A 19,844-nucleotide genomic window follows, 5' to 3' on the forward strand; every position below is an offset into this window, starting at 1 on the left:
CCATTTTATAATAAACTTATCTATATGTGGTCTGTGAAAAAGTATTTTAATATTTAAATGTCTTTGTTTCAATAACCTCAATCTTTCTTTTTCCAATTTGTCCGTTGTTCACTTGGTCCTCCATGCTGGTTGTAAAAACTAGCCTTACAATTAAATCCTCCACATATTTATACATTTTTGAAAATTACTTCAGATTTCTCTTTTTGCAGAGCATTAGTAAGTCCTTTAATCACTCTTTGTCCATCATCTCCAAATGTTGATATTTCCTGATTCCAAAAGAAAGGCATTTTCATACAAAAAGACGTAAGGCAGTAAATAAGTTCATTTTCTTAGGTAGCCATTTTTCTCTAGACTACACAGTGATAGTAAAAATGGTAATTGAGTCTACATAAGGAATCTTTATCAAAACAATTAAAATGTTTTCTGCTATAATGTTCAATTTATTATTCTCTTCAAATCTACTTTTAAAAATCTTTAAAGAATTTGAAGGCTAGGTGCTGTGGCTCATGCCTGTAATCCCAGCACTTTGGGAGGCCGAGGTGGGAGTATCACCTGAGGTCAGAAGCCTGGTCAACATGGCGAAATGCTGTCTCTACTAAAAACACAAAAATTAGCCAGGTGTGGTGGCCCACTCCTGTAACCCCAGCTATTTGGGAGGCTGAGGCATGAAATCGCTTGAACCCAGAGGCAGAGGTTGCAGTAAGCCTAGATTGTATCACTGTACTCTAGCCTTGTGAAACTTGGTCTCAAAAAAAAAAAAAAAAAAAAAAAAGAATTTGAAACTTACTGTGAAAAATATTTTATGTTAAAATGAGAGAATTAGGCTGGGCGTGTTGGCTCACACCTGTAATCCCAGCACTTTGAGAGGCCTAGGCAGGTGGACTGCTTGAGCCCAGGAGTTCAATATCAGCCTGGGCAATATGGTGAAACCCTGTCTCTACAAAAATAGAAAAATTAGCTGGGCATGGTGGTGCATGCCTGTAATCCCATCTACTTGGGAGGCTGAGGCAGGAGGATCAATTCAATTGAGCCCGGGAGGTTGAGGTTGCAGTGAGCCATGACTGCACCATTGCACTCCAGCCTGGGTAACAGAATAAGACTGTGTCTCAAAAAAAAGGAAGAGAGAAGACTAATTAAACATTTACTGAGATGTTTCAAGAACTGGTAAATTCTGCAAAGAATCAAATACTAATAGAAATCTGATATTTGATGATTGTAGCATATCAATAATAGAGTATTTTAGAAAGCATATATATTTTGAAAAATGACTTTATAGTTAACCACACGGTGAAGTTAACCTATAGGAAGTACTTGTAATGGCAGAAAGTATTTACCAAACACATTTGTGTGAAAAAAAAGTTTTATAGTACAGAGGTAATACTCCTGAAAATTAAAAATATTAGAGAGAGAGAGAGAGAGAGAGAGAGCTCCCTTCAGGCATAGTTTAAGTCTTGTGTCACAAATAAAAGGATCCTCTCTAGCATATGGAGTAGTTGCCATGTCCTCCCAGGGATGGTCTGTAGCTATGTTTACCTCAGGCTCATCAAGAAGAGGTAAACTGTCAAGTATAATTTCAGTCATAGGGTGGTTTGGTTGAGACAGATTAGTGGTATGCAATCATGATAGATAGTTTATCCCAGCTCCAAACTGCTGCTTGGGAAATCTTGAACTCAAATGAACAGAGACTCAGTCATTATTAGTGTCAAAAAGGTACACAGAGACAAAATTTGGTTGGCAGCATGAAAGATGAATCAAGGCGAAAAAGTAACCAATTGCATGTTCAAAATCGAAATTGAGATGCATACTACAGTTTGGAAATACTTTAAATACCAGAACAGTCATACATTATTAATTGTTCATTGATTAATATTTAAAACATATTTCTTACTGTATTTTCAGACAGACAATATAAACTAATGTATTTTCTTATTTCAAAACCTTTATTCTCAAGGTGATGCAGAGTAAGGAGTACCCTTTTAGATACAGGAGTAAGATAGCAAAATATTTTTTAAAAATTTATATAATGTTTAGTATCCTTCCTTCAGCTAGATATTTCCAGAAATAAGACTTTTTAAAAGAAGAACTTAATTTTATGGTACTATTTTAATATTCAAATGTTCTTACAGTTTGATGACTTTCTCAGGAAGAAATCAGGATATAATAAAAGCATGAACTTAAAATGTGGAAGAACCTAATCTAAGTAACTTTCCAAATATTTTCTAAACATTGAAAAATATATATTTATAAATTGTAAAATACATTATTCTATTGGCAAACACAAACTTTAGTATCTTTAAATCAGACTCCCCCCAACCAAATATCCACAAAAAGAATGTCCTGAAGTGTCAATGCCTGAAGTGATACGCTCTGACAAATCTAACAGCTCTTTCTGTGTCATTCCTAATGCACTTGTCACTCAGTATTATCCATCCTCATTAATGACAATGGGAAAGTTTATCTTGGGAACACGTTTTAAATCATCTACTCTTTACAATGGGACCATGAAATCTCTTACAAAACATGAGGCGGGAACTACTCTGACAACAAAACCCCTTCCTGGCAGCTTTATTCTTAATTCCTGTTCAAGGAGTAATCTGTTTATTATAAAATCATACAGAACAATATATTAAACAGAATTTGAAACAAGAATAGCTAGTGTGATTTTCAAGCTTACAAGTATTTTTACAACATTTTTATTAGGCTGAAAACACTACGTTGAGTTCTTTTTGTGTGATTTCATGCAATCTCCTATTCTATTCTACATTAAAAACAACTTTGAAAAGAAGTTTAGTTTTACATAATTTTAAAATAATTTTCAAATGGCAAGGACACTCGTGTTTATACAATTATTTTAAAATATAATAACTTACATTAACTTAAAGCAATTATAAGTAAAAATGTCCTCCTGTTTAAATTTCCCAACAAAATGCCAAAATATTTCAATTATAGCATTCTATAGCTTAAAAATAATCTTACCAGGACCAACATTACTTTTAATAATATATTCACATTTTAAACTTCAGTAAGATCTTGTTTACTTGTCTAAGAAATTCCAACACTTAAAAAAAAATAACAAAAATAAGCAAGACTTCATAGCACCTGCTTAAACTTACTGTTTTGACTATCAATTATAGACACTGGATAGCGTGGCTAATGAACAGCTGAACTTTTTGTGTATACTTCTACTAATAAAATCAATAATATATCCTTATGCCCAATATAGAAATGTATATTTATGCCACTCAATATTCACTTATCAAAAGTTTAATGCTACATTTTGATTAATTTACTGTATAGTAAAATAATCTTAAGTAGATTATAACAAAAAACTCAACAATATCACATTTAAAGTTGATTTTATAACTTTTAATCACCTGAAATCATCTGTATATTCAAACATGCTACAAACAAAAACACTGAATTTTAATATTTAAATTGTATGAAGCTACAATTCATAAAGCATTTTAATTTCAGAATTCAAAACTTTTAACATTTCTAATTAATGCTTTATTTTTAAAAAGGTTTATTTAAAGGATGTTGTGCTTAAGGTTCTAAGTTAAATGTACAATAAACACCATAAAAAGGTTCATGAAATTTATAAGGTCTTATAAAAAAATAAATCTAAGGAAAACTAATATATATGTATACATTACAATTGTTTCTTATATATTAGGTATTTATTATCAATCCAGTAACATTATATAGAAAATAGCAATTTATGTGTGGCTTCAGAAAGCTGAATTAGTACTAATGGTTAAGAGGTTGCTTTAGCATTTGAAAGAATCTGGTAGAGACTGAAATGGGGTGCCTCTAAGAAAGTGAGTTCCACATGATTACAGAGAGGCTGGATGAGAAAATATGTGCACACAATGAGAAGCTGGCTTTGAAGCACTTTAAGCTCCCTTCCAATTTTAACCTTTTATGAAATCTAGGTATTTTCTCAGAGAGATATTAATGCAGACTGTTTGAAAAATCTAGGTATTTTCTCAAAGACGTTGCATAAATTCTAAAAGTGCAAATTACACAGCAAATGATTGTGTGTATTTGTTGTTTTTCAAATAAAGCTTAATTTTAAGAGTACAAATTCTATCAACAAATTGACAATTCTCTCAGTAAATTTTCTTTAAAGTATGCAGCTCTTTAAAGTAGGGTTCTTTAATGGAAAATTTTCTTTGTAAATGATGAGACAGAAAATATTTTTGGCTTTGCAGGCTGTAAGAGCTCCACTTAGTGATGCACTGTGAAAACAGCCATAGACAAAATGATAGCAATGGCTGTTATAATAAAGTTTACTAAAAAAAAAAAAAACCATGGAGCTGGATTTGGCCCATGGGCCATAGTTTGCTAACCTCATGTTCTACTGCAAGAGGGCATAGTTGCTTTAATATTGCCCTTTACATACCCATATTTGTGTGGACAAAAGCTTAAGAACCTTTCCAATAAAATGATTGGAATGTTACAACAATTGAATGCTAAAGAAATTGCTCATGTTTATAGTACTATGAAGAATAGATCACATTTCCAATATATCTTTATATGTACTTTTTTGAGTTTGAAACTGAATTACACATTAAGTCAATAACATATTTTAATGAAATGCATTCAGTTATAAATCATACGCTGTAAAGCTTTTCTCCTAAATATAATTGTCCTTAATTTAAATTTCTATTTGGATCAGAATGGTTTCTCAGGAGGAAATTCTGAAGAAGCCAAACTAAATAACTAGATTGAAATTTGTCAGCTTCAAGTGTATAATGAAGAGGTCACTGGGATGATTCTTCAGTAAGGATTAGTCCTAGATTCTGTTATGGAAGTGATATCAGTTACTTTACTGCTAATGTGTATTTAAATAAAATTATAGAATATCCAAAATGTATTAAAATTCCATGTTACATAATTATTTCATCTGTAACTCATAAGTCTCATGAATTGTTTTCAATAATAACAGCTCATTATATTATTAGCTGATTTTTTTTTACAGGTTATTTTACTTATGTAAAACCTTAGAAGTATATTAAGCATCTACAGAAAACTGTATTCATACTATCAAACTATTCCATATAATCTGAAATGATGAGTCTTGTAATGGTGACACCCTCTCATATATTTTGAGCAACATCAAGAGGACATTCATTCATTCATCCATTCATGCAATATTTCATGAGCACCTAAATGATCAGGCAATGAACTAGGAAAGGGAGATACAATAATGAACATCTATGCTCCTAAAAGAACAACATTTTCCCAAAGTTTGATATTTTACAAAAGAAATGCATGCTGTTTTCACTGTACTAGAGTATGACAAAACAAAACAAACAAACAGTACAGAATGGATATTCAAGAGCTAAATAACAAGCAGAGAAGATTACTTGAAATAGTGCTCTTCTTGGCTACTTCATGATTGGCTTTTGGCCTTAGTATTTTTACAGACCAATCAGTTCTACAGGATTTTAAAGGTTGATTTATCATTATTTATTTGATTATTAATTCAAACCCACTGTTAAATTACTTTTGTTAATCCTAGAAGGTATTGTTTGGCATTGACTAGAAATTTCATTTCCTTGATAGTACATAGTGATAAAAAAATTACGGGTGTGTGTGTGTGTGTGTGTGTGTGTGTGTGTGTGTGTGTGGTTCCTGGGTCTGAATATGCAAGTATAGAGGGAAGAATCTAGAAAGTGTTGAACAAATATATTTCATTATATATATATATATTTTTTGAGACAGAGTCTCACTCCGTCACCAGGCGTCACCAGGCTGGAGTGCAATGGTGCGACCTCAGCTCACTGCAACCTCTGCCTCCTGGGTTCAAGCAATTCTCCTGCCTCAGCCTCCCGAGTAGCTGGGACTACAGGCGCGCGCCACCATGCCCAGCTAATTTTTTTGTATTTTTAATAGAGACGGGGTTTCACCTCGTTGACCAGGCTGGTCTTGATCTCCTGACCTCAGGTGATCCGCTCGCCTCAGCCTCCCAAAGTGCTGGGATTACAGGCGTGAGCCACTGCGCCCACCTCATTATATTTTTAAAATTTATTTGAGATTTAAAAATGACTTGTATCTCACAATATACATACATAACATGTAAAATCTAAGTGTATTAAAATTGTTAAAAGAAAATTTTCTTTTTATTTAGTACAGCTCGTTACTAATTCATTCAGAATAAATCATTACTAATACTTTATCTGGACCACCATTTTTTCCTAAGACTATTGAAAAGGCTATGAAATATAATTAAATCACTATCTAGTTGGATTCCTTTTTCATACCTATGCATGACAAATTTTGAACCTCAATACAGAAAAGATAGGTTGCATAAATCCCAACTATTTTGAAACATGCGAGTTTTAGGGTAAAGGAGAGTTGAATACTATCACTGTGTTGTGTTTTGCTATACTTGAATATGATTCATATCTTAAAAAAACAAGTACATATGTGTATACATTTATGTATAAGCAATTTTCTGTTAAAAGCTGTAATTATGAGCTGGGCGCTGTGGCTTACGCCTGTAATCCCAGCACTCTGGGAGGCCGAGGTGTGTGGATCATGAGTCAAGAGATTGAGACCATCCTGGCCAACATGGTGAAACCCCATCTCTACTAAAAATACAAAAATTAGCTGGGCGTGGTGGCAGGTGCCTGCAATCCCAGCTACTTGGGAGGCTGAGGCAAGAGAATCACTTGAACCTGGGAGGCGGAGGTTGCAGTGAGCCGAGATTGCACCACTGCACTCCAGCCTGGGAGACAGAGCAAGACTCCGTCTCAAAAAAAAAAAAAAAAAAGCTGTAATTATGTATTTTAATAATTTTCTATTATTATTTATGTTAAGGATATAGTCCTATTGCATTTGGTTTTGGTCAACATTTTACCAATTTGTTTATAAAAATATTAATAAGCTAGTTTGTGTTACCCTTTTCCTTTGCCTACTTAATACAAGATAAGTTGACCCATTTATTTACAGGATCAACAACGGCAATCCATTTCATGCTATAGCACTGACCCTTCACAAAGATCTTGTAAATGAGTAGCCTATTGCAATATGGACAAGAGACCTTTAATTGCACCAAGAACCTTTTTGTTACACTCTTTTTCAGTGCTACATCATAGCTACAGTACAAGTCGGTTAAATATTTCTTACGTATTAGGAAGAAATATCAACAACAACAAAAAACCCTGTATCAAAATATGTAAGTGAAAAGTTTGAGGCATTTAAGTCTACACTATAATAATGCCTTTTAAATAACTATTGATCAGAAAAATAAGCTTTTTTCATTCATATAATTAAATATTTAGAAAATTAATAAACATTTCATTGAAGACAAGAAATTTAGAAACAAAGATCAATCAAAATTGATATTAGCTTCATTTTATAATGGAAAACTTATTATTTTTTTTTTTGGAGACAGAGTCTTGCCCTGTTGCCCAGGTTGGAGTGCAGTGGTAGGATCTCGGCTCACTGCAACCTCCGCCTCCTGTGTTCAAGCGACTTTTCTGCCTCAGCCACCTAAGTAGCTGGGATTACAGGTGACTGCCACCATGCTCAGCTAATTTTTACATTTTTAGTAGAGATGGGGTTTCACTATTTTGGTTGGCCAGGCTGGGCTCGAACTCCTGACTTCAAGCCATCCACCTGCCTCAGCCTTCTGAAGTGCTGGGATTAGAGGTGTGAGCCACTACACTGGGCCTATAACAGAAAACTTTAATTGTAGTAAAAGATACTTCTCCCTTTCTATGAAATGACTATATATACTTTGAAGTTTTATTATTTGAAATATTCAATAAAGAATCCTATACCTTAAAGAAAAAAACCCACATACATGCCAAATATCATTTATATTGGGCAATAATATTTGAAACAATTTTTCAATAAAGCATAGGGTCAGGTATTTCAACTGATTTACTCACAAATTTTTGAATGGGTGTAATATATATTTGACAGTCTGATAAAAAATTGAAACCAAATACTCAATTTCATTAAACCCTTCATCTTGGGTATTTTATTTCTGGAAGGCTCATGCCAAAATGATTTAGTTTGATTCTCTACAACAATGGTGGGTTGACTTGACAGCATCTGACAAAACAGTTCAGTGAATTTCACTATACCAGATACAAAGAACCTAAACTGGCTACTCTATAAAATGACCACTGTGACTTAGAGTTATGACAGTAATAAATTTGCCAAATTTTTTATTTCTACTTAAATAAGAGAACTGCTTTACCAGTTTTTGGGTTAAAGACATTCCCATTACATTCTACTTTCTTTTAATTATTTATTATGGTACCCAATTCTACCTTTTAAAAACTAATAATTTGTATTTAACATCATATTTTCTTAATGAGGAACACAATTTCTTCATATTACTAAAATGCAGAAAACTTTTTCGTAATATTCATCAACAGAAGGAAAACATTTTACAATCATAATATTTATTGCTTAATTTTGCTTAAAGATGGTATTTAAAGAACTTCCAACAAATCAAGCTTTTTGCAAAAGAGAAAAATAGCTTGTAATATCAAAGAATTAAACTTGCATTAGAACCAGTTATGATAAAACGGGCAAAAATTAGAAGTCTGAAAAATGGATTCAGTAGACCCTTATTAAGTTATAAGTTGTATATACCTTGATTATCTCACAGGATAATTTTTGATGCTCCAAAGATAACAAATGTAAAATAACTTAGAAAAATATAAAATATAAAAACAGGTTGATTAGCTATAAGCAAATTAATATTTGTGAAAGTAGTGGAATATAGAACTTAAGTGAGTCCAATAATAATATATTGTAACTAAATTTGGTAGACTTTTAGACTATATCAAAATAGTAGATAAGGAAAACTACATTTCTTTGTATACGATATATTCCTACTTTCTTTCAGATTTAGAAATCCTATAAAAGTAAATAGTATTTTAGAGAATAGCTCCTTTTCTTTTGCAAATTAATTTTCCCATAATAAAAAAACTACCATATTACTAGAAGTAAGGTAAAAATAGGAAGAATATCATCACCCTAATGTATTCACACATATATATGAATATATATAATAACAATGTTATATAAGGGAGAAGCTGTGATTCAACCAATCACAATTTTATAATGTGTTTTATAAAAAGTAGAAATGCATGCTAGGGAAAAGAATTTTTAATATGAATATATGTATATATATGAATATATATGAATGTATGTATATATATATCACATGAACACATTTTTTGAGACTTAAAAAAATCATTTCTTATTGAAGAATCTTTCAGGACAGAAGCTTTCTGGCTTATATAATGAAGAGAAGCTAGCACTACAGCTTAGGGCATGGCAGACAGTTGGTGGTTAAGAGCACAGGCTTTAGAATAAAACGGGCTTCAATTTAAGTGTCATTTCTGCCAGTTATCAGTTCTGTGACTCTGGATAAGTTGCTTGATCTCTCCAAACTATAAGCCTCCTCATTTGTAAAATGAAGATAATAATGTTATAGGGGTAATTGTAAGGTCTATGAAATAATGCCTTTAAGCACTTGCAGTAGCCCTAGCCCTCTGTTAAATATGTAATAAAACTTACTTTTTAAAATTAATAATGAACAGAGTTTCTGAACATGTTAGCTTTCCAGGGTTATCCTGCATATGGCATCAGAAGAACTGAATTTAATCCTGGCTCTAAACACACATGTATGACTTTGGGAAGGAAGGTTATATAACTCCTATATATTTCTTTTTATTAAAATATGTGTAATAGTATGTACGCAAGGGTTCCTGTGAAGATTAAAATCAAATATAATAATGCATGTGAAAGCACCCAATGCAATACCTAGAACAAATTAGAAACCAAATACATGTTTTTAAAGAAAATTACAGTAGACATGTGTTACTTTAAAAACAGTAGTTTACAATTTAACAAATATTTATGGAGCACTTGTTACATATACTCAGGATTTAGCTGCAAATAAGACATACTATATCCTTACTCTTGTGGAGCTTACATTTTAGTGGTGAGGTTGGGAAAATAAACAAACTGAGGAACAATTATAAAATACATTACACTGAGAATTCAAACAGTACATGAGGGTGAGTTACTTAGTGAACACTTCAGACAGGCCAGTCAGACTTCTCTAAGGAGGAGTTTGAGAGAGTTAATTCAGAATCCAAATGACATGAAAAGGCCTTGAAAAGATCAGAGGAATGAGGATTCTGAACATTTGCTGTGCAAAGGCACTGAGGCAGGATTAAATTTGAAATGTTGTGGATACAAAAGTATACCCAAAACTACCTATATCACAAGCTCAGGGATACCATATTTACCAAGCATTAGTATTACAGGTACCTTGGAGGATATATTAGTAAGATACATCTTCTTACTTTCTAGGAACTTAAAAAATACATTTTGGTGAGGAAATGAAATAGCTATGATTTGTTATCATTTTCTGTTTTCTTTTTTTCTACCTTCCTTAGGCACCATAAATGACACACTATGAAAGAAAGTGTTTCAGAGAGTATCATGTAAACTAGACAAATTCTCCTACAGTAATTCTACAAAGGTTTGAAAAAAATCTTTGAAGTATTACAACATGATTTTCCTGGAGGCAAACCAGAAAACATATATATAAATGTTTATGTCTGCAAAAGTTAGGAAGAAGGAGAAGAGATCTTTTTCCCTTTACATAATTAGACAATGCTGAGTCTGTATCCTCCTGGTCTAACAACTAAGATAACTGCACTACAGGTAACCACAGTATCTTTATGAGAGGCTGTTACCAAGATTCTAAATATTTGACTTTGCTTCATGTAGCCATCTCATTATTCAAATATATACTTTTCTTAAATTTCCTAACATAGTTATGAGTAAATGTAATAAATAGTGCAATGCAAAATATTAGATCCTAAATTTAATGTATAAAATGAAGATTTTTATATAAAAATTATGGTCAAGGTGTCATATTTTAATAATATTTCTCAAAGAAAGATAATTCATTTGATATAACTAATTATAAGTTTCATATCCTATATGTTGATGACCATATAGAAACTTTAAGACATATAATAGCCAAATATGAATTTACTCTTCCTTGCCAAATGAAGCAATGATGTTCTGCTAGCCAAACTAACAGGAGGCATGTGAAATGAACACAAAAGCAAACAGGCCTTACACTGCCTAAGGGAAAGTCAGCAAGATGGAAGTTTCAATCATTCGGAATAATACTACAGCAGCCTTAGGCTTTTCTCAGAATGGAAACATGTCACTATTAAATCTGCAATATTTCAACAAATCAGAATGCAGAGAAAAGAACACTTATACAACCACATCCTAGAAAGGGGCACTTTACTCAACATTTAAGTGGAAAACAATTATAAAGAAATTTCAGAAAAATTGTCAGTGAACATAAATGACTCAGGGAAAAATGTTTTTCTTTCAAAGTGCTTAATAGATTTTTCAAAAGCTTACCACTTAGAAACGATTTCCTTATATATTCTCCTTAAGGAATTATTAATGTAAAGAAAAATTTATATGAAGTGGTAAGTGAAAAGGCTGCCAGTAAGAAATGCTCATTTTTCCCCAGTACAGTACCATTACTTTGGAAGGTTTGATCAAAGGGAATAAGCTTTCACAACATTTATATAGGAAGTTAAAAAAATACTTCAAATATTTTGGGAACTTACCTAATCAGTATACTTTTAGCATGTGTCTAGTCATGTAGCCATCTTTGGTCAATCATCAAAAAATCAAAGGCAAATTGGCATGACTCAACCCTAACTTTAATACCGCATGATTGTGTCGTGTAAGCTTGTTTTGTGTGAGAGCTGCTGTGGTTTTAGCAGAGAGATTAACAACCGGACCTAAGCTGGCCTCCAAACCTTGCCCTGCTGATGCCTCAAGCTCTTTGAAGTCTGACCATCATACCTGGCAAAACAACAGTGGGAACTAGGATGGTGTCAGATCTAATCAAATTGTTTGCTGCAGCATAGCTAACTATGGGGTTCACTAATTGGCCCAATTGCGGATTATACCTTTTGCTACAGATTCAAGACAATAATTTAGTTAAATGATGTTTTTTTTTTCTTATCTTTTCTAATTAAGATTCCAAAGTAGAAAGAAATAGGATTAGACAGATTCTCAAAACTGTGTTCTCCTTAAGGTGGTATGTACTTTCGATAGGTTAACTATGGCATGTGAAATATATAAAGTGTAGCAAGTATTAAAGCAACTTCTGGAGAGTCTGTGAAACATATGTAATGCTATTATATGCCGATATCACTTGGGAATGAAAGCATAAATATTAGAATGATAACATAATGAATATATCAAAATGTATACATGTAAAAAAATACATTTCCATTATTAAAAAATGTTAATTTTTGACAAGTGATTTAATCTAAATGAATAGATGCCTATGTGCAACTTTGATTTTTTTTTTTCTTTCTGCTAGCTGCAGTGTATCTAGGAATAAAAGCTAGTTGAAATAGCAAACAACATTTGTAGTATACTGGACTATGGCCCATGATGCTACACTTAATAAGGCTCCCAAGCCAGACATTTATATTTCCATTATTTTATTTTAGTAACATAATTGTGAGTTGACAACCAAGTTAACCATCCCTCCCTCCACCTCTAGATATAGTAAACATATTCATCATTCTACTTCTCATTTAAAAATCAGAAAGGCTGCTGAAAATAAGCATAGGGAAGAAAGTAAACCCAGGCCCAAAGATATCGTGAAACACTCCAAATTATTTCACATTCTCATAGCCACTAGCACCCTTGTAGTTTATAAGAGTTTATGCTTTTCCAATATGTAAATAATAATCCTACTGAATAATCCTACTGAATAGTACCAAGTTATATGGCAATACAATTATAAATCTAACTTATATCGATGGGACCTACTACTCTAGTCATAATATTTGAGAATAAATCTATTACATAAATACATCAAAAATAATAGCAACTTAATAAAAACTGGTTGGTCAATTCTTTTGTGAGAAAAGTTCTTGGTGACTGGAGAAATACTGAGGTCCTATTCTGAATTAGAGACAAAGTATGATAAGACAGCCTTGAGTAAACATGATTTACTTTGACACTCTCCACTCTCAATATTCGTTTAGTTTATGAGACCCACATAGAGACACTATTTATGATAATTACTACTTTTTTGACCAATTATAGCCTACACCAGTACTGTTAATCTTTATATTGAAAATTTGTAGTAAATAGTGTAAGTCTTTTGTATATTTCAGTGTAACCGAGTTATTGTACTCTCTGTCTTGAACTTAGAAACAGTGAATCTTTGAGCTGGAAAACTGTCCCATTACCAAAGTGGAAACTCTCTTTGTGAAAACCTTAATGGATAGTGCAACTAATGTAATAATAAATTTTGATCATTTATATTAGAAAATTTTATTACTAGAATGTGCTACAATATGATCAAGCTGAAAATACAAAATCAAAATATCAAAATATTATCAATGCAAATGAAAATGTGGCATCTATGATGTCATCAAATATGCAGCCACATTTCAAATTTTGCCAAATCTTACTTGTTATATGCTATACTTACATCATAATTACTAAAGAAAAAACTGGTTAATGATAACCTGATATTAGAAAAAGCAAAAATTACAGAAGCTAAAAAATGCAAGTTTAACCAGTTATTTCAGCTTGGAAGTGAAGCTATGTACTCAAGTTACCTTATATGTAACTAAGAAGACAGTTTGTATGGGTCACTTGACTAGTGGAGCTAATATTTATAGCTGTATTATTTGCACTATTTTTAAAACTCCATTCATAATTTATCTATATTACCTATATTTCAGCAAAGACCTTATTCCTATTAAGTAAATGACCTTGTTTTTGATTCTGGGATAGATATAAAGATGCAAAGCACATCGTTTCTATGTATTGAATCTATTATCATATCTTAGTAAAGCTTATAAAATATTTAATCACTATATAAAAATATAAATAAGCTAGTAGAGTACTTGCTACATAACAAACGCTCAAAAAATGTTTGCTGTGATTAAATGGAGGTTAGGCAAGGTTAGGTAAATTTGATCTGGTTAAGATCAAGGAATAAGTAGTTTTTAATGGTTAACAAAGTATGCCAGACTGTTACTATGCATAGCTTATAAGAGTCACCAATTTTCTAAGAATTGGAAAGCCGTTTCTTTTAACCTGAAATCATAGTGTAAACTTTTACTTTTACTTATCTAGAATGCATATCAGGATTTTGGTGCAGTTAGTATAGATATGATTCTGCTATGGTTTATTTGTAGAGGGGCTAATTTATACAGCCTTGTAGTTATAGGTATCAGCAAAAATTTTTATTGTGATTAGAGAAATATTTTCACTTGAATCTTGACAATACCAACATATACCCTGAGAAGAAAGAAATATTCCTTTGCTTTCTCCAAATCACTCAAAGAAATTAGAGCCTACAAGTTAAAGTTGCTCTACCTGTTAGAGGCCCTTGGTAGCTGCTAGTAAAAAGATAATCAGTTTTCATATATGTAAAGGGCAATGACTTAACAAATAAAAGAAAATGTGCCCTAAAAACAGAGATGAGAGTGTGCCTGCTTCTTTCACCCATTTCCAACCTTGCCTCCTTTTGAGACCGTGTGATTGACAGTACATTCCAACATGTAACAAATCTGCCTATATGGAATTGGAAAAGTTATTTCTGTTTTACCTGCTAAACTACCTTTCACTTCTGAAAGGGAGACTCAGATTCAATGCCTGATTCAATGTCAGATTCAACTATCTTTCACTTCTGAAAGTAAGACTCAGATTCAATAGCACATTCAATAGACTATTTTAGTCTCAGACTTTACAGGCTAGTAAGTTTACATTTTATTTTTAAAAAATCAGGACATTTAAAAATCAGGACATTTATTTGTTGTGAGTATTAAAACAGTACCATTTGCTCCATGATTTTACCGTCAATAAAGGAATCCTTAAACTAGTCACTTTCAGGTCATTTCTACCCCTGTTTCTAGTTTCTTTAATATATTACCAAGACTTGCTATCTGTTTGGATATGCATTTTATAATGTACAATACTACATTTAAAACATTTACTCTTAGGTGAACCACATGATTTTAATTCTATTCTAATCATACCTATATGCACTTCTATTTGGTTTGATTTCTTAATTTTTACTTTTTCTAATCACCAAATTGAATATTATGGCATAAGTAAATAAGTTATTTAGAATGTGTATATTTCTATTAAAATAACAACAACAAAAAAACCCAAAAAACTTTAGTGATTAGGTTGTTAGCCAAAAAGGTGCAGAGTTTGATTATATGGAATTTTAAGAAACAACAGTCTCTTTGTGTTTTATTTTCAAACAATTCTTCTAAACCACAGGTTGACCAATTACAATGATTCTTAGTTAAGCATAGTGGGAAGAAGAGAGAAAATGGAAGAGAAACCTGTGTGGTTAATGGAAGATCTTTCATCAGCTCTGATGGTGAAGTATAGTTACCATTAGAACCTAAAGTTATTCAAAGGAGAGGTCCCACTTGACATCACATAAGTTCTTTCTCTCTTTTTCCCAAATCCCAATAAGACTCATTAAGACAGAGAAAGAGAAATCATAAATGTGATTCACAGTACTGTATTACTTTCTTCTCTGGGCACAGTATTTACTTTCACGGGGGAATCATCTTGCTTAGTTTGTATGGTAATAGAAATGATATCTCAGATGTGGTTGTTAGAATACTAATTTTAGAAAAAAGGTGGCACATGGAGAGAAAAAACTTCTTCCATTAAAAATATATACTCAAAAGAAAATGATAAGCATGCTTTCCTTGTGACACTAAACTATAACTTTATTCTTCTCAACATTTTAAGCAATATTATGGTACATTACTCAGTATTCTGTCAGAAAAACTGAAACAATGTCTGAACAATTACAGTGTTGGGTTCCACTTCAATGGTTTCTTTTGAGAACTAAAGCAAATTAGCTCAAGAATCACTATTTCTACACTCTTACTCTTTTGGCTTTAAGTGGCTTTTGAAGGGAGTATCCCCAGATGAGAAACTTCTAACACTCCTGCAGAGATGACCTGCTTGAAGAACTGGCTGCCTGATTAACTATTAACTGCTCTCAATAGGATTAGATAATTAAGGACATTGATGACCATTAATTAGGAGGAGGGCACATTAATTTGTCACTGGATAGGGCCCTTACAATGATTTATAGGTTAGTGCTACTTGCAAATGTGAAGAGAAAGAGAAAAAGAGAGAGAACCATTAAGTTACCTTATCAAGTGGCCAGCTTAAAGAGGGCAGAGGGTCAAAAAAGGGCCAAAGTGGTCACTTAAGGGTGAAGTCCCAAACACCAAAGCAGTGCCAAGCCACATTGACCATCATTTGGTGATGAAGTTAAAAATATGCTAATTTATTGGTGGCAATTCTCTCTTTTTATGGTTTCAAGCAGTTAAGACAAGTGGCCTGCTTAGGAGCTTTTCATTTGAAAAGAGATTAAACAAAATGGTTTGTCAAGGCTGCTTGGCTGTTTTATGTCTTTGTTAAAAAAAATTGCACTGACTATACTGATAACTATCACATCACCCAAAAGCCATCTCTCTCTGAGAATTTACTCAGAGAGAGTTAATATATAATAAACTGTTATATATTTATAATTGTTATATATGTATAATTGTTAATAAATACATCAATTCTAATTGCTTAACAGTTCTCTGTTCATTTGCTCTTTAGCAAGATTAAGTTGAAATAAATCTTTTGTCCTACTACTTTGTCACCATTGCTTACATAAGGGTCACAAAAAAAGTTGCAGTGTCTTAGAAAATGCACTTAAAGATACTAGTGTAAATTATAATTTGTTTAGTTCCACTCCAAAAGGGAAAGGTAATTTGCTTTCCTTTACTAATACTTTTCTTTACTAATAGTAAAGAAAAATGCTTTTAAAATGGAGATAAGAATCCTCTTAGCCACAAACAATTGTGAGTAGCATTCACATTCCACACACAAGTAAGCACAGCTCATTAACATTTAATTAAATATGCTTTTGAAAGCCATGGAAATACGCATATCATATTTATCATGTAAGTTTGGACCTTACTTTGAATAGATATTCAAAAGAAAATTATCTTTGCCATACTTGATATATTGTAAAAATGTTTAATAGTCTAAAAAATTATTGTTATATCAGAAGAACTTAAAAATACTTAGCATAAAACATGTCCTAAGAATTTCATTAAAGTAAAAATAAGATAAAAATAATATAAAGTAAAAATAGGTTAAAAATAAGTTTACCTCAAGACTGTAAATTAAAACATAAAAATTATCTTACCTCAATGGTGAATAGCTTCCTTTTTAATTTAAAACCTAAGTCTTTGACATCTGATTCGTCACAAAATAAGTTATTAAGCCGAGGAATCTGCCGTATATGAATCAAGCCTTGTGGAGAGAAAATTTAAAAGAAAAAAAATTTAAAACGTTGTCATCAGATGCATAAATTAAAGAGTCTTACAGCAGAATCCTGCAAATTTACACACAAGCATCCTCCCCTTTTAAAACTGGAGCTTACTACCAGGAGCAATGAAGCAAATGGTGTGATTATACTCAAGTAATCAAGCAGAATAAGATAAACAGAAATCCTTGTGCGAGGAAAACTAATTGCACTTTGGTACAGAAGTACAGATGTAAAGAGGGATCTTAATACTTGTCAAAACTACAGCCGGTTTGTGTGTGATTTTCTCTTGTATTTACAGTAAGCAAATATGGCTATCACCTTGCATGCTGCCCACGGCACTACTGAGTGATCTTTATTTTATTAAATGCACCACTAAGCAGGCAGCAAAACAAGGCTTATGGGTTACTGATAACCAGTGAAGCACTCATGAAAAGTATTTCATTTTGTACCTTATTAATGAATTGAACAAACCACTGAAGAAAACTGCATTGCAGAGTACACTCTAAGACCAAATATTAAGCCCCATGCCATCCCAAGACACTCATTTCTATGGCATGTTAGACTTTTATGTAACTGCTATAAGCTTTGCAACAGTGCTAGGTAAATCATGAGCTTTGGCCTCTTGTCAACAGAAACACTTGCTAATTTTTTCTGACAAGGGCACTGGATGGCTTTTGTGCAGCCTAATGTAGTTTCTGACTAAACTAGGGGCTATTTCCCACAGAGGAAGACATGGAAGGTTCTTCACTACATCTTTCTGCCTGACTCAGCTCATATTTAAAAATTGCCATCCCGAGGACACTATTTTAAAACATGGGGAGGAAAGGCAAATTACAGATTTGAACACAGATAAATCTTATAGTATTGTTTCTCTAGTACAAGGTTTTGTGTGTGTGTTTAAATGCATAATAATGTATCTATTAGTCTTAGCTTAAACCTTTTAAGGTACTTGGCTTTAGAAATGGCCTCTTCAAAAATAATTCACTAAAATATCTAACCATTTTTTAAACTTAAAAAATGTAAAAGGTATCATTAAAGAGATAGCTTTTAGCTACAAATTAAGAATATCTCATACATACTATTTAATAAAATATATTTATTAGAAATAGGCACATCATACTTTTATTTGCATGTTTCTTATTTTAATCTTAGATGTGCTTGCTTAGCTATCCAATGCCTTATAGAATCAATTAATAATTTTATCATCAGGTCATCCTTATTAACAGAAAGTATATTAGTCATTAGAACCACTTATTACTCTGTGGAAAATAACTTACCAATTCAGAGATTTTGGCACAAAGAATCATAGCCTTTCAACCGTTGAAATATTTTAATCAAAATAATATTTTTAAGAATATAATTTTACAAAATGCATAAGCTTATAATACTTGTCTTATAAAATCTGGAAGCAAGCTTCAAATAAGCAACTCAGTCTTTAAAGGTTTCCATAGAAGTATGATAGTTCAATAATAATGGTAGTAATAATTTATATATATTAAGAATAATAAGTAAAAATCTGTTATTCACTGCATTCTATACTCAGTTTAGACCTGTAATACTAAGACCTAACTACTACACTTTTACTATTCATATAGTTCTATGTAAGACTCATTACTAAAAAGAATCCCCAAATTAACCAATTGACTAAAATATTACTAAAAGTAAAAAAAAAAAAATAAGTAAAAAGTCTGATGAATTCACCTGTGTTTATATCTAAGTGGCAATATTTTATAATTTGTTCATCACTCAAACTAACAAGAAAATGAGTAAAGAGAGAAAAGTCCAAATATAACCAAGGACGTTCTCTTTTTCAAAAGGTAATTGACTAGGAATCTGTAAATATAATCCAGTAAGTATCTTATCATATGGCGAACCTTTGTTAAGTATAAACTGTTATAGAAAGCTGTTATTATTAGAATTAATATGATATTTCTTTCAAACATGGCTAATAAGTATGACTAATTTCATGGCTACCTTAGGCCACTAGGACAACAAAATATACATCTGACTGAGACATGCTTAGTACTTGGATTTGACGCCTTTCAGTTATCATAGTCTATAGTCTTAATGTAGTTTGGTAATAAGCTGCCATGGAAGATGGACAGGAATGGAAAACATTTAACAGATGTATTATAAAATAAAATCCATATTATTTGACAGTAGATATTTCGATTGAACAAGATGCTTCCAGGTAACCTAGAAGCAGCCTGCTCATGCTCTTCTCTTTATGAAGTTGCTACTTACCATGATAATCCTTATACAATGGGTTAGTTTCTCTCTCAGAACCAATAAATGATTCCAGACCAACTACTACATCTGACAAGTTTGTGACATGGGCAATAAAGGCTTTATTCTGCAAAACATGGAAACAAAACAGTAACATTAAATGTTATGTTAATAATAAAATATCTATACAATATCACTA

General features: G+C 32.0%; 1 protein-coding gene across 2 annotated transcripts in view; it reads right to left on the reverse strand.

The window, feature by feature from the left end:
- ELP4 (elongator acetyltransferase complex subunit 4) overlaps positions 1 to 19,844 on the reverse strand; it is a 256,036-nt gene that overhangs the window by 112,353 nt on the left and 123,839 nt on the right. For both annotated transcript variants that reach the window (XM_012452285.2, XM_012452284.3), the window contains exons 8-9: positions 19,664 to 19,772; positions 17,297 to 17,403 (exon numbers count right to left, since the gene is read on the reverse strand). In XM_012452285.2, the coding sequence (XP_012307708.1) occupies positions 17,297 to 17,403; positions 19,664 to 19,772 (216 nt within the window). The remainder of the gene's footprint in view (positions 1 to 17,296; positions 17,404 to 19,663; positions 19,773 to 19,844) is intronic.

Source organism: Aotus nancymaae, unplaced genomic scaffold (assembly GCF_030222135.1).
Source record: "Aotus nancymaae isolate 86718 unplaced genomic scaffold, 86718_ANA_hifiasm-v0.15.2.pri h1tg000059l, whole genome shotgun sequence".
Taxonomy (NCBI): domain Eukaryota; kingdom Metazoa; phylum Chordata; class Mammalia; order Primates; family Aotidae; genus Aotus; species Aotus nancymaae.